Source organism: Mandrillus leucophaeus, unplaced genomic scaffold (genome assembly GCF_000951045.1).
Source record: "Mandrillus leucophaeus isolate KB7577 unplaced genomic scaffold, Mleu.le_1.0 Scaffold231, whole genome shotgun sequence".
Classification (NCBI taxonomy): Eukaryota; Metazoa; Chordata; class Mammalia; order Primates; family Cercopithecidae; genus Mandrillus; species Mandrillus leucophaeus.
In genome coordinates, this window is record NW_012102377.1 from 682,190 (window position 1) to 694,088 (window position 11,899).

Consider the following 11,899-nt stretch of genomic DNA (forward strand, 5'->3'; position numbering starts at 1 on the left):
TGATTCTCCTGCCTCAGCCTCCTGAGTAGTTGGGATTACAGGTATGCACCACCAGGCCCGGCTAATTTTGTATTTTTAGTAGAGATGGGGTTTCTCCATGTTGGCGTTGGTCAGGCTGGTCTCGAACTCCCAACCTCAGGTGATCCACCTGCCTCAGCCTCACAAGTGCTGGGATTACAGGCATGAGCCACAACACCTGGCCACTTGTGGCATACAATTTTATATGATAATTATAATTATTAATAATGTGCACTAAATTATATCAACATTATAGAAGTTTCCCATAATTTTGGAATACATACTAATAACATATTTACACAAACACAGTCCAAAGTGAACCAAAGACCATTCGCTCTTCTATTTGAAAGTTTTTCCTCTATTCTAATGTCACAATCTCCAGAGTTATTAATCAGAATCCTAAATGTAAGAGCACCTGTTAAATTTTATAGCTGATTATAAAACCATCTTTTAAAGAGGACCAAAACAAGACAACAATTATCTGTGAAAGACAAAAACATTTTAGGGCAGCGACAGTTAAAGACATGATTGACAAGGAAATTTGTTACCTCTGCAGCATACAGCCTGTTAACATAATAATTATAATTATTACTGATAACATATACTAAGTCATATTAGAATTATAGGAATTTGACATAATTTCAGAACACATACCAATAACACATTAACACAAATATAGACCAAAGAAAGCCAAACACCATTTCATATTGGACAATGCTTCCTGTATGATTTTTGTAACAAATAAGCCAAATGTCAATTCTGGACTTTAGAGGACCTAATGTCTAAAATATTAGGTTAGAAAGAGACATAATTTATAATTTGATTTTGGAAAGTTTGTCAAATATCAAATGTTTAAAACACTGGATATCACAAAATAGACTCTCAGATCACCATAAAGTCATTCATTTGGCCAAAATGATAACTCCAAAAAAATTTTTTAAAAAGAAAAACCTTTACTCTGATAGAAGAGACTTAGCTTTCCAACAAGACCCAACGAAGATAGCATGAGGCCAACTGAATTTGTCTCTTCTCTCTCTCCTCTTTTTTTTCCTCTGCCATTAACCCAAAGGAGAAAACAAAACCCTTTCATTATCTTTTAACATTACATAAAAATCATCTTCAAAAGAGAAAACCAAATTTCATGTTTGCATTAGTGCATCTTTAATGTTAAAGTTAGTTTTTTAAATACTATTTTACATTTCTATCCAGTTTTAATTAGTTTGACCATAAGGTAAGATTTTCATCAACTTTTTAGAACCCTTTACAATTTTCCATCAAACAGCAGATCAATTTTCTAAGAAAACCCTGTTATTCCGACAAATGGGTCCAGATTCTGGCCCCACATCAGTATGATTTTAATGTTTTAACCTACGGAAAAAAGCTAAACAATTTCTTTTAAATCTTAGCCAACTTGTTTATACCCACAGAATTTTTACAAGATCAACACTTTTCAAGCCTTTTTCACTTTGCTTAAACCTTCTGTTTTGTTCCATTACTCTTTTAGGTTAAGACAATCTTTAAAACCCTCTGGGCTGGGCTCAGTGGCTCATGCCCCTAATCCCAGCAGTTCGGGAGGCCAAGGCGGGCAGATCACCTGAGGTCAGTAGTTTGAGACCAGCCTGACCAATATGGTGAAATCCCATCTCTACTAAAAATACAAAAACATTACCCAGGTGTGGTGGCATGCACTTATAGTCCCAGATACTGGGGAGGCTGAGACAGGAGAATTGCTTGAACCTGGGAGGTGGAGGTTGCAGTGAGCCGAGATCATGCCCAGCGTGGGCAACAACGAGACTCTACCTCAAAAGTAAATAAATAAAATAAAACCCTCTGAACTAGACAAAACTACATTCCCTTTAACAAAAGCCATATTTCCATGCCTTCTTATAATCTTTTACCAAAAACACATTCCCTACACACCTTGTATATAAAACCGTTTCTCTAGTGGTCTCAACTACATGTTACAATGTTAACTCATAGCAACTTTAATTTTTAGTGAAAACCCTGATAAGTAAGCAATTTTAATTATGTACCGGGGTAGAGCCTAGGACATCAGACAGAAATGAAGATAAGGTCTGAATCCCTTTAGTATAGTTAGTGACCATGGCTCTCCATATGTCCACAGGCCTTATCTATAATCTAATGCTCCAAAGTAGGTAAATCGAATAATTTTCAAAAGTCAAAGAAATAGTTTGACCTTAAAGTATCTAGCAAATCTGATATCTGACCTTAATTTAGACCAAGCGTCTACATTTTTGAGACACTCTATTTTACCAATAATCTTTAAAACTGTCTTTATTTCCAAAAGAGTACTAAAGTCACGTGAACGAAAAGACATTAAAGTTTCTGTTTTTCTGACAAAATATTTAAGTGCTTATTTTTCTAAGCCAATTAATCAGAGCTCTTTTATATATAAACATACAACACATATAAATACACAAACAGACAGAAGATTCAGCACTTGTAAGATTTTTCATTTGCCAGTTTCTTAACTGGATGACTGGCTTCAGGGTGGAGCCTGTGGAGGAAGAGGGCCAGGAAAGCATGCGTTTCCAGGGCCAAATAAGCAGCAAATAAGCAGCTGAAGGCAAAGACAGATCCCCAAAATTAAGGGTGCCATTTTATACTGGTTCCTGAACTCTCAAAAGGAGGGAAATACTATGGGAGAAGACAGTGCAGTGCTTCCACCCTGCATTTCATTTTGCAAGGCAACCTAAAGCCAATCAGCCCATTTTGCAATCAGCCCATCCCTCATGGGAGTCTCATCTCCATTGTAGGGACTGGGGATGTTCCCTTCTCTTCCAGGTGTCCACGAACATGCTTCTCTGATCCAAGTGTGCAGAGTCAAGTATCCCTCCATAACTGCTATTAGCCATCCCTTAAAGTATACTTCCTACCTAGTTATTACACACCAAAGCTCTCTCATAGTGAGAAGTAATTTCTGGTACCCCCAAAACTCAAAACCGTCGACAACACAGTGCAGAACAGACCAGAGCCTTTGGTTTTGAGAGGGAGCCATCTATTTTTAACTCCTGGTGTTTCATGAGGAAAACAGAGGTTTTGTTTTTGCTTTTGTTTTTCCCAAAACAGGGTCTGTGGCGCCTCCTCTGTTTTTCCCAAGGAGTCCCAGGCTACCAGAAGTTATCTTAGGGCCTCTCATGTGTGCATTAAGAGTGGCAAGACAAAACAAATGAAGAAAAATATTTCAGCCGACTGAGAAGAAAAAATTTTTCCAGAAAAACAAGTTCCAAGAAGAGAAACACATAAAGGCCTTTTAAATACATCTATAGCTTGTTTATCCACTTTTAATTAAGCTGACTTTTAACTGTAGTGCTCTTTAAAAAAGAAATCCTTTCGGCCGGGCGCGGTGGCTCAAGCCTGTAATCCCAGCACTTTGGGAGGCCGAGACGGGCGGATCACGAGGTCAGGAGATCGAGACCATCCTGGCTAACACAGTGAAACCCCGTCTCTACTAAAAAAATACAAAAAAACTAGCCGGGCGAGGTGGCGGGCGCCTGTAGTCCCAGCTACCCAGGAGGCTGAGGCAGGAGAATGGCGTAAATCCGGGAGGCGGAGCTTGCAGTGAGCCGAGATCGGTCACTGCACTCCAGCCTGGGCGACAGAGCGAGACTCCGCCTCAAAAAAAAAAAAAAAAAAAAAAAAAAAAAAATCCTTTCAAAACTCTTAGTACTCAACGTTAGCCATGACAAGTGGCCAATATTTCTAGCTTCTGAACTTTACCAAAGGTAACCTCCTAGGTGCTTCGAAGACATGGTAAGCAGTTTCTTTCTTTTCTTTTTTCTTTCTTTCTTTTTTTTTTTTTTTTTTTTTTACAAGATTTAGAATCTCCACAAGGTAGTTCAGAGAAAGGAAAATTCAAGACAGGAAATCAGAAGCTATTTATAAAAGAAAAAAATCTCAGTAAATGGCAAAGTTACACAAATAACAAACCAGAAAGGAATCACTCCAGAAGCCAATAATTGAACCCAGGCCACTACTGTCAAAAGATAAAGGCTTAGCTACTGAGTTATACAGCATTGAGAAGCTTCTGTTGCTTTTCCCAGAAGGAGCATAGAGAAGCCAATTTCAAGCTTGCAAGGCTTTTAACTGTTCAGGGAAAACTTTTAGGACTATGACATGAACCCCAAAATTCCTGTGCTCTGGCTGGTGGAAACTAAAAAAAGTATCCACACATGGTCACAAGGTTAAGCTCTTAAGGACACAAAACAAGACAGAGAAATTTCATAGAGTATTCGTTTCAGGGACCCATAGCAAAATGTGTAACTGACCAGCCTGCCAAGCTGACTTGAAAAGCAGGCTTATAGGGGTCCTAAACCCACATTCTATCCTGTGGCAGCCCTCTCTCCATTACAGAACACAGAAAGACAAATTCTTTGCACAAAATACACCAGATGTGCTACAGCCTAAGACCAGTCTCACAAGTCCTTTTTTCTATTAATCAAACCCTTGCAGAGGAGACAAATAGTTCACTGTTTATCCAGACAAAGAGAAAGAGACAAGAAACTTGGCTGGTAAGAATTTCTTACCCTTTTTGTTGGGATACCAGGTTTCTGGGTTCCCTTTCTCTGCAGCTTCCAGAAGAATGAAGCAGCTTCTGGTGACCCTGCTTGCTTGTGCTATAGCTGTGGGGTTTAAGTCACTTACAAGAGAAAATCACCCTTTCCTGCTTTATGGAACCAAAGACAAGATTCTCAGTTTGCAAGATGCTGCCCAATGGGCTACATGGGGAACCGAATTAACATTTTCCATCCCAGCAAAATACACATAACAAAACAGACATTAGTCACTTCATGCAGCACCCAATATCAGCCGAGCAAAGGTCAAAATTTTTCCATTGGTCCCTGTTGTCTTTGACTCACTCCAGGTGGGGATGGATGACCTCTGAATGGTAATTCACAATGGGATCTCTGAGCAAGGGGAAGACCAGACAGTCACCCCGAGAGGCCTGTTGAGCCTTCTTTAGAGCTCATTGAATGTGACCAAATAAGGAGGGTTCTCTGAGTTAGGCCTGCTGGACTTTCATTAGCAACCCCTCTGAGATGCTTTCTACATATACAAACACACACAAAAATGAGATGGACAGACGGCCTTCCAAATCAGATCCCTAACCTAGAACTCCAAGAGTGTCCCTTCCAAACTATTCTCCTATTCTCTGAGAAACCTCCTCGAAATCTTCCTGATTGAAGAGAAGTCTCCCAAACCAGGACTCTTCCTACTAATTAGAAAGAGCCAACCAAGACTCGCCCAGGAGCCAAACACACACCCTGCAATGGAGCTACAGACACCCCACCACAGGGCTACAGAACCAGTCAGGAGAAGGAAGAAGGTGTTGGCAGCACCTAGGATACTCACCAGACATCCCACACTGGGGATACAATAGACACCCTGTGATAGGGCTACAGTTAAGGGATGTCTCCCTGGGACTATTTCTCCATTGTAATTAAATCCAGGCACATTGGGTTGGCAGCACCCTGCCAGTACAGAGTACCGGAGTTAGTCCCCAGTTCAAGAGAACTAGGTGACTGCTTGGGCTGGCTTCTGGATCCATCATTGGAGTGGGGCTACCTGTCCATGGTTCACTGGCCCCCCTCCAGCGATGAATCCCGGATGAGCCCCCAAATTTGTAACTGCCGAAAGGGTTCACATTGCCACTGCCTAGACAGCCAATTCATCAGACAGGGGAATTGCAATAGAGAAAGAGTAATTCATGCAGAGCCGGCTGTGCGAGAGACCAGAGTTTTATTATTACTCAAATCAGTCTCTGATTTATAGTTTTTGAGGGAATTTCCTTCACTGGCTTTGCTTCCTAGTTGTACTATAATAAATATGATTTGGAGTAATCCATCTGCCAACACTCCCTCAACCAAATCTTCCCTGCCCCACACACACAGTGTTTCACCCAGGAAGATCTAGTTCTGTTTGTGTCTGAAGGGGGCAGGAGGGGGGATCTAGGCCTTCCTTCTCCCTCATGTGAGTGGCCATAAGCAAGAGAAGAATCTGTGTCTTGCCCTTAACATGGCCAATGTCTGCTCCACATATGGGCCCAGAGGCCACACTATTAGCACTTCTGGGAAGCTGATAAGGACATCTGCAATGGAGGTCTTTCATCTTGAGGCAAGGGTACCAGTTCTGCCAGCATTTTGTATTATTTGAAAACAGTGCTGGGAATCATATTTGCAGATCCACAAATGCTATTTGATTATTCCATGGCATGAAAGATGAATTTGAAGTTTAGTGGAGAGGGCAGACTGAAGACTGAGGAAACACAGTTTGTAAAGGCAAAATACGCTAAGTTTGAGCAAAAATACATTCTACTTGTAGCCAGCACTCTGAGAACACTGGGAAGAGTAGGTAGAGCTGGGACCAACATTCAAAGATAATGCCCCAACTGTATTTTATCCTCATTTTTACCTGCTGGCCAGCGTCTTCTCATAATTACCTTGGCTACACAGCCCTTGTTTGCATCTCCAGAGAGACAGTGGTGTCTGAAGAAAGAAGATGATTCAGGAGACAAATGACCCAAGTCTGGAAGGAATCTCAAGAAGGAAATGTACAATAGTGAAAAGTGCGACCTCTTGACTCAGATTTCATCTCCAATCCTTGTTCTGTCATAGTCTATCTGTGAGACCCTTATAGCATCTGAGTCTGTTTGCCTCATGCAAAATGGAACAGATGATATCTTCTAAGACAGTTATAAAAATCATTAGGCCAGGCGCAGTGGCTCACGCCTATAATCCCAGCACTTTGGGAGGCCGAGGCAAGCAGATCACGAGGTCAGGAGATCGAGACCATCCTGGCTAACACAGTGAAACCCCGTCTCTACTAAAAATGCAAAAAATTAGCCGGGTGTGGCAGGAGGCTGAGGCTGGAGAATGGAGGGAACCCGGGAGGCAGAGCTTGCAGTGAGCCGAGATCACGCCACTGCACTCTAGCCTGGGCGACTGAGCGAGACTCCATCTCAAAAAAAAAAAAAAAAAAAAAAAAAAATCATTAAAACATGTAAAGCATAAAAAGCTGGCTAATCTTAGGTATTAAAAAAATAATTGGTAAAACTACTATCATTAGTGTCTGTCAAATAGAGATATTTGCAATGTGCTTGTGAAAAGGAGAAAAAGAATGCCTTTGGCCTTTAGTAGATATTTAGTCAATGGTCCCATTAGTCCTGTCTTTACCATGCACCACTACATGTTTGACCTTGAGCAAAGCCACCTCTGTCATTGGTAAGACAGGGAGAATTTCTACTCTATCTCACTCCCGTAACAACTGCAGTGGTGACTGGAGATAATTACACACACCTCACTTGTTTTTTGGAGTTGTGATGACCAAAATTGAAGGCTAGGAATGGGGAACCATGTACTAGAATGAAACACACTGGATTTTGGGGCAACAGACTCGGGTTATAGTCTTGGTACTGCATTTTACCAACCAAAAGGCCTTAGGCAAATCACCCAGTAATCTGACCTCTCATCCCTGTGAGAAAATACAAATGTGAGAAACTATCATTATTGCTCCTAGAGGGCAAAGCCAGTCTTCTTTTCTTTTTTTTTTGAGACGGAGGTCTTGCTCTGTTGCCCAGGCTGGAGTGCAGTGGCACGATATCGGCTCACTGCAACCTCCACCTCCTGGGTTCAAGAGATTCTCCTGCTTCAGCCTCCTGAGTAGCTGGGATTACAGGCGTGCGCCACCACACCCAGCTAATTTTTGTATTTTTAATAGAGACAGGGTTTCACTATGCTGGCCAGGCTGGTCTCGAACTCCTGACCTCGTGATCCACCCACCTCAGCCTCCCAAAGTGCTGGGATTACACGCCTGAGCCACCACGCCCAGCCAAGTCTTCTCATTTTAATAGTTCTGGTACCCATCAATGTTGTTAGCACAGAGTGGGGCACTCAATATTTACGTTTAATGAATTATAAACTATTCAGAAGTTGTATTTTTAACCATTACCAACTTTTTTGCCCATAAGCTGGTAGCTTTTGTCCCAATCTGATTTGGTGGATCCCTATGTCCCAAAGTAGTTTGTATTCCATGCCAACCTTATCATCCTCAGAGATGTTACTTGGACACACTGGAAGAAAAAACTGACAAGAGAAAAGAAAGCAGCTCTTCTGTTTATGGCAGTTGCAGGGGAACAGTTTCACGATCTGCCCGCCCTGCCCCCCACCCTCTGGTTTGGGAATCACTTCTCTAAATTACCTATTATTCTAAGTACCTTTTCTATGGGATTTATCCTCACAGAAGGTGGTGGGCATTGAAGAAGCCAGAGCTGCTTACGGATGACTCTCCACGGATAATATGAAGGGGAGGGATGCCTTACAAGTCTCCTCCAAATGGGAGGTGGCAGGTGGAAAGCAGTAGGTAGAAACATGGAAGGGAGAACTGGGCTTCCTGGTGCCAGGGGAGAAATCTTGAAGTGGAAATTCTTGGTAGTAGTAGATTTATGTACCCTTCGTCCACACTACATAATATTCCAGAAGTATTACCTTATTTGATCTCTGAGGGCTTTGGTAGAAGAGGGAACCCTGTAGAAGTTGAAAAGGAGACAGAAAGGGTCAAAATTTTAACAATCACCATCTTTGTGCACTGTTAACAATCTGGTCTGGAAAGAGGACACTGGTGAAGGTAGAGTATTTTCCAGATCTGCCATGTATCAAGTACTGCTCATGTTACTGAGGAGTAGCTGTAATCTGAAATCAGTATTTTTATTTTTTATTTTTTTCTGAGAAAGGGTCTTGCTCTGTCGCCCAGGCTGGAGTGCAGTGTCATGATCTCGGCTCACTGCAACCTCCACCTCCTAGATTCAAGGGATTCTCGTGCCTTGGCCTCCCAAGTAGCTGGGATTACAAGCGTGCACCACCATGCCCGGCTAATTTTTGTAATTTTAGTAGAAACAGGGTTTCTACTACTGACCAGGGTGGCCAGGCTGGTCTTGAACTCCTGACCTCAGGTGATCAGCCCGCCTCAGCCTCCCAAAGTGCTGAGATTACAACAAACCTCACTCAATCACCCCAACTGGGTTAAATATCCCTTTGTAGTCTTCAACTTACTGCACTGTTAATTTCTCGTTTATTTACTTACTCTCCAACTCTGAAAAAAAGCAGGACCTTTATCTTGTTTAGTATTCTATCCCCAAGTGCCCACACAGTGCATCACAAAAAACAAGATACTCCACAAATGTTTAATTTATTAAATGTACCAGGGTATACTAATTCATTACATTTTAATTTTTCTATAGATACTCAAATAGCTAAGCAAATGGAGGTACATGCCAGTCTTTCTTCTTTTATATACAACAGACAAAAGTATTGGGAGGCTAGACACCAATCAGCTATTTTTTCTCCTGGAACCAGATCATCATACTGCTGAGTTCCTTCAAACCATTAAAGTACAGCCTTCCTTCCAATGCTCCATAATCTGTTCAAAATCACAGTATAAATACAAAGTTCTTCAAGCCATTTTACAAAACCAGCAAAACTCTACAACAAAATCCTACAGGAAAAAGTAGAACAATCTCATTTACAAACAGCATTTTAACAGTATTATTAAAAGTAACAAAACATAAGATACAAAATCTAAATCCTTAAAGTCACACTATTTCTACAGAAATAAGACCCTCACCCCACCTATACTACTTATGACTCAAGACAGTAGCTCATCCCCACGGGGACCCCATTGGCCGATTTTTCACCAACCCTCACCAGAGGTGGATGCCGGCCCTAGCACTGGCCCTGGCCCTCATACTGGCTTCAGCTCTGGCCTTGGCTCTGGCCCTGTCGGCCTCGTCTGCTAGGGCCTCACGGTACTGCACTGGCCAGTGCTGGGGTTCCTTCTTATGCAGCTTGGCCACGAACCCCAGGACTTTCATCTTGCTGATTTCCAGGTTGCTTCGGGGACCCCAAGAGAATTCATATTCCGGTGGACTGGTGTGAGGCACCCGCCTGTAACTGAGGTATCGCTGCTGCACAAAATCTTCCATAATAAGCCTCTTCGGATACCCAAAGAGGAAATGATACTTTGAGGGTTGCATCCCCAACCGATGCAGCATCTCCCAGACCTGGGCTTCCCTGGCCCTATTACCTCTCATATAGATAAGGCCCAGGATCATCATTAACAGACCCAACCTGGGGCCATCTCCTCCCAGATCCTCCTCCTCCTCTTCCTCCTCAAGAGGTTTTAGTTTGTTGATCAGGATGTAAGTGTGGTGCTTGCGGTCAAACTGTTTCAGCTCAAAACCAAAGACATACCGCAGATGCTCTGCGGCCCTTGCAATGATGTCCGGGAACAGAGCCTTCAAGTCTCCAATAACGTATTTCACCATCTCCGAGCGTGTGATGGGACTCTTCTTCTTGTCTTTCACCAGGAGGAACTGCACCAACTCCGCCACCGTCCGATTCAGACGGCGGCAGGCCCTGCGCCTTGCCAAGGCTTTGGCTGCCAAGGCCCTCGCGCCTTTCCGGGTGAGGGCGGGCTCCGCAGCCCCCTCCTCCCTCCCGGAGACAAGCTCCTCCTTGGGGCGCTCCTGCGAGGCGGTCCGGGCCCGGGTCTCACCATCATGGCCGCCATTCTTCTCCCCCTCGGCCTGCGGGACCGGGAGCCCCCTGCTCTCTGGTGTCTGCAACATGTTTTCGGGCAGGCAGGTGCACAGCGCGTGCACGGGCCGAGGGGTGTGGGAGCCGCCGTGCAAGCCCCGGGAGAGAGGCTGGACAGCGGCTGGGGCGGCGGGAGTACAAGGAGCAATGGCAGAACGAACTTTGTAGCTGCTGGGCCGCACCGCACGGGAGTCAAACCTGCTGCCGCAACGCCGCCAGCAGCCGGGACCTGCGGCGCGCAGCCTCAGTCCGCGCCCGCGCGAGGGGCCGCTTCCGGCCACCTCAGCCAGGATGGCGACCCTAGTGCCGCGCGAAGCCCCTCCTTTTCCGGCCCCTTCTGGGTGGGGGCGTGTGCCCGGGCTGCTATAAGTGGAAGTGCCCTGGAGGGTGGGACGTGGGTGCACCCTGTGCCGGATTTTAGGCTCGAAAACTCGGGGGCGGGGAAATGTAACCGGGACTCTCCCATCCAAGGCATGCAGACTGGGGAAGTTTCAGTGTACAAGGGATGAAATAGGGATGGAGTGCCACTCACGTTCTTTCTGCAAGTGCCTATTTGTAAGTGTGTGTATCTCGGATTTTCAGTGCTTTACCGTGGCTCTAGTGCAGAGTGCACGGTGAAGGCTGGGAGGTAAGACTGTGCGAGCCAATTAGTAAGGGATGCTAGGGAGATTGAAATTTATTCTGGACATAAAGAGAAAATACTGCAGCGGGATTTAAGCAAGTGAGTGTCCAGACCAGATCTGTGTCTTCATGTTCTGGTGGTATTGTGGAAGATGGATTGGAGTTCGGCCGGCTAAAAGCTAGAATCCAGTTTGGAGGATTATTATAGTGCAAACTAGGAATTGGGACCTGGCCTATTCACTGAGGTGTATCTTCAGTGCCTAGAACAGTGCCTGACACAGAGAGGAACTCAATAAATATTATTCAATGGGTCATTATGATAAGGGAGTAAGGACAGCAGATTCCATGGGGATCAGAGGAAAATGATAAGATATACTGAGGAAGTACAGCAGAAATAGGGACTGGTTGGAAGAAAGGGGAAGTTTTTTGGGTTTTTTTGTTTGTTTGTTTTTGTTTTGCTTTTTGTTTTTGCCCAAGTCAAATTTGACTACTCCCATGTATTTCTTCTTTTTCTCTTTTTACACATTCTGAGCTTTCCTTCGCTTCTTGCTCCTTCCTTCCTTACTTCCCTTCTTCTTTCCTTCCTCCCCTTCTACCTTCCTCCCTCCCTCCTTCCCTTCCTGCCTCCCTTCCTCCCTCCCTCCCTCCCT

General features: G+C 44.0%; 1 protein-coding gene across 1 annotated transcript; it reads right to left on the reverse strand.

The window, feature by feature from the left end:
- Positions 1-9,205: 9,205 nt before the first annotated feature.
- Positions 9,206-10,961, reverse strand: LOC105541032 (melanoma-associated antigen F1). The gene has a single exon (XM_011981865.1). It carries the CDS (start codon positions 10,658-10,660, stop codon positions 9,734-9,736), a length of 927 nt encoding a protein of 308 aa, XP_011837255.1. The 5' UTR covers positions 10,661-10,961; the 3' UTR covers positions 9,206-9,733.
- Between the last annotated feature and the right edge of the window lie 938 nt (positions 10,962-11,899).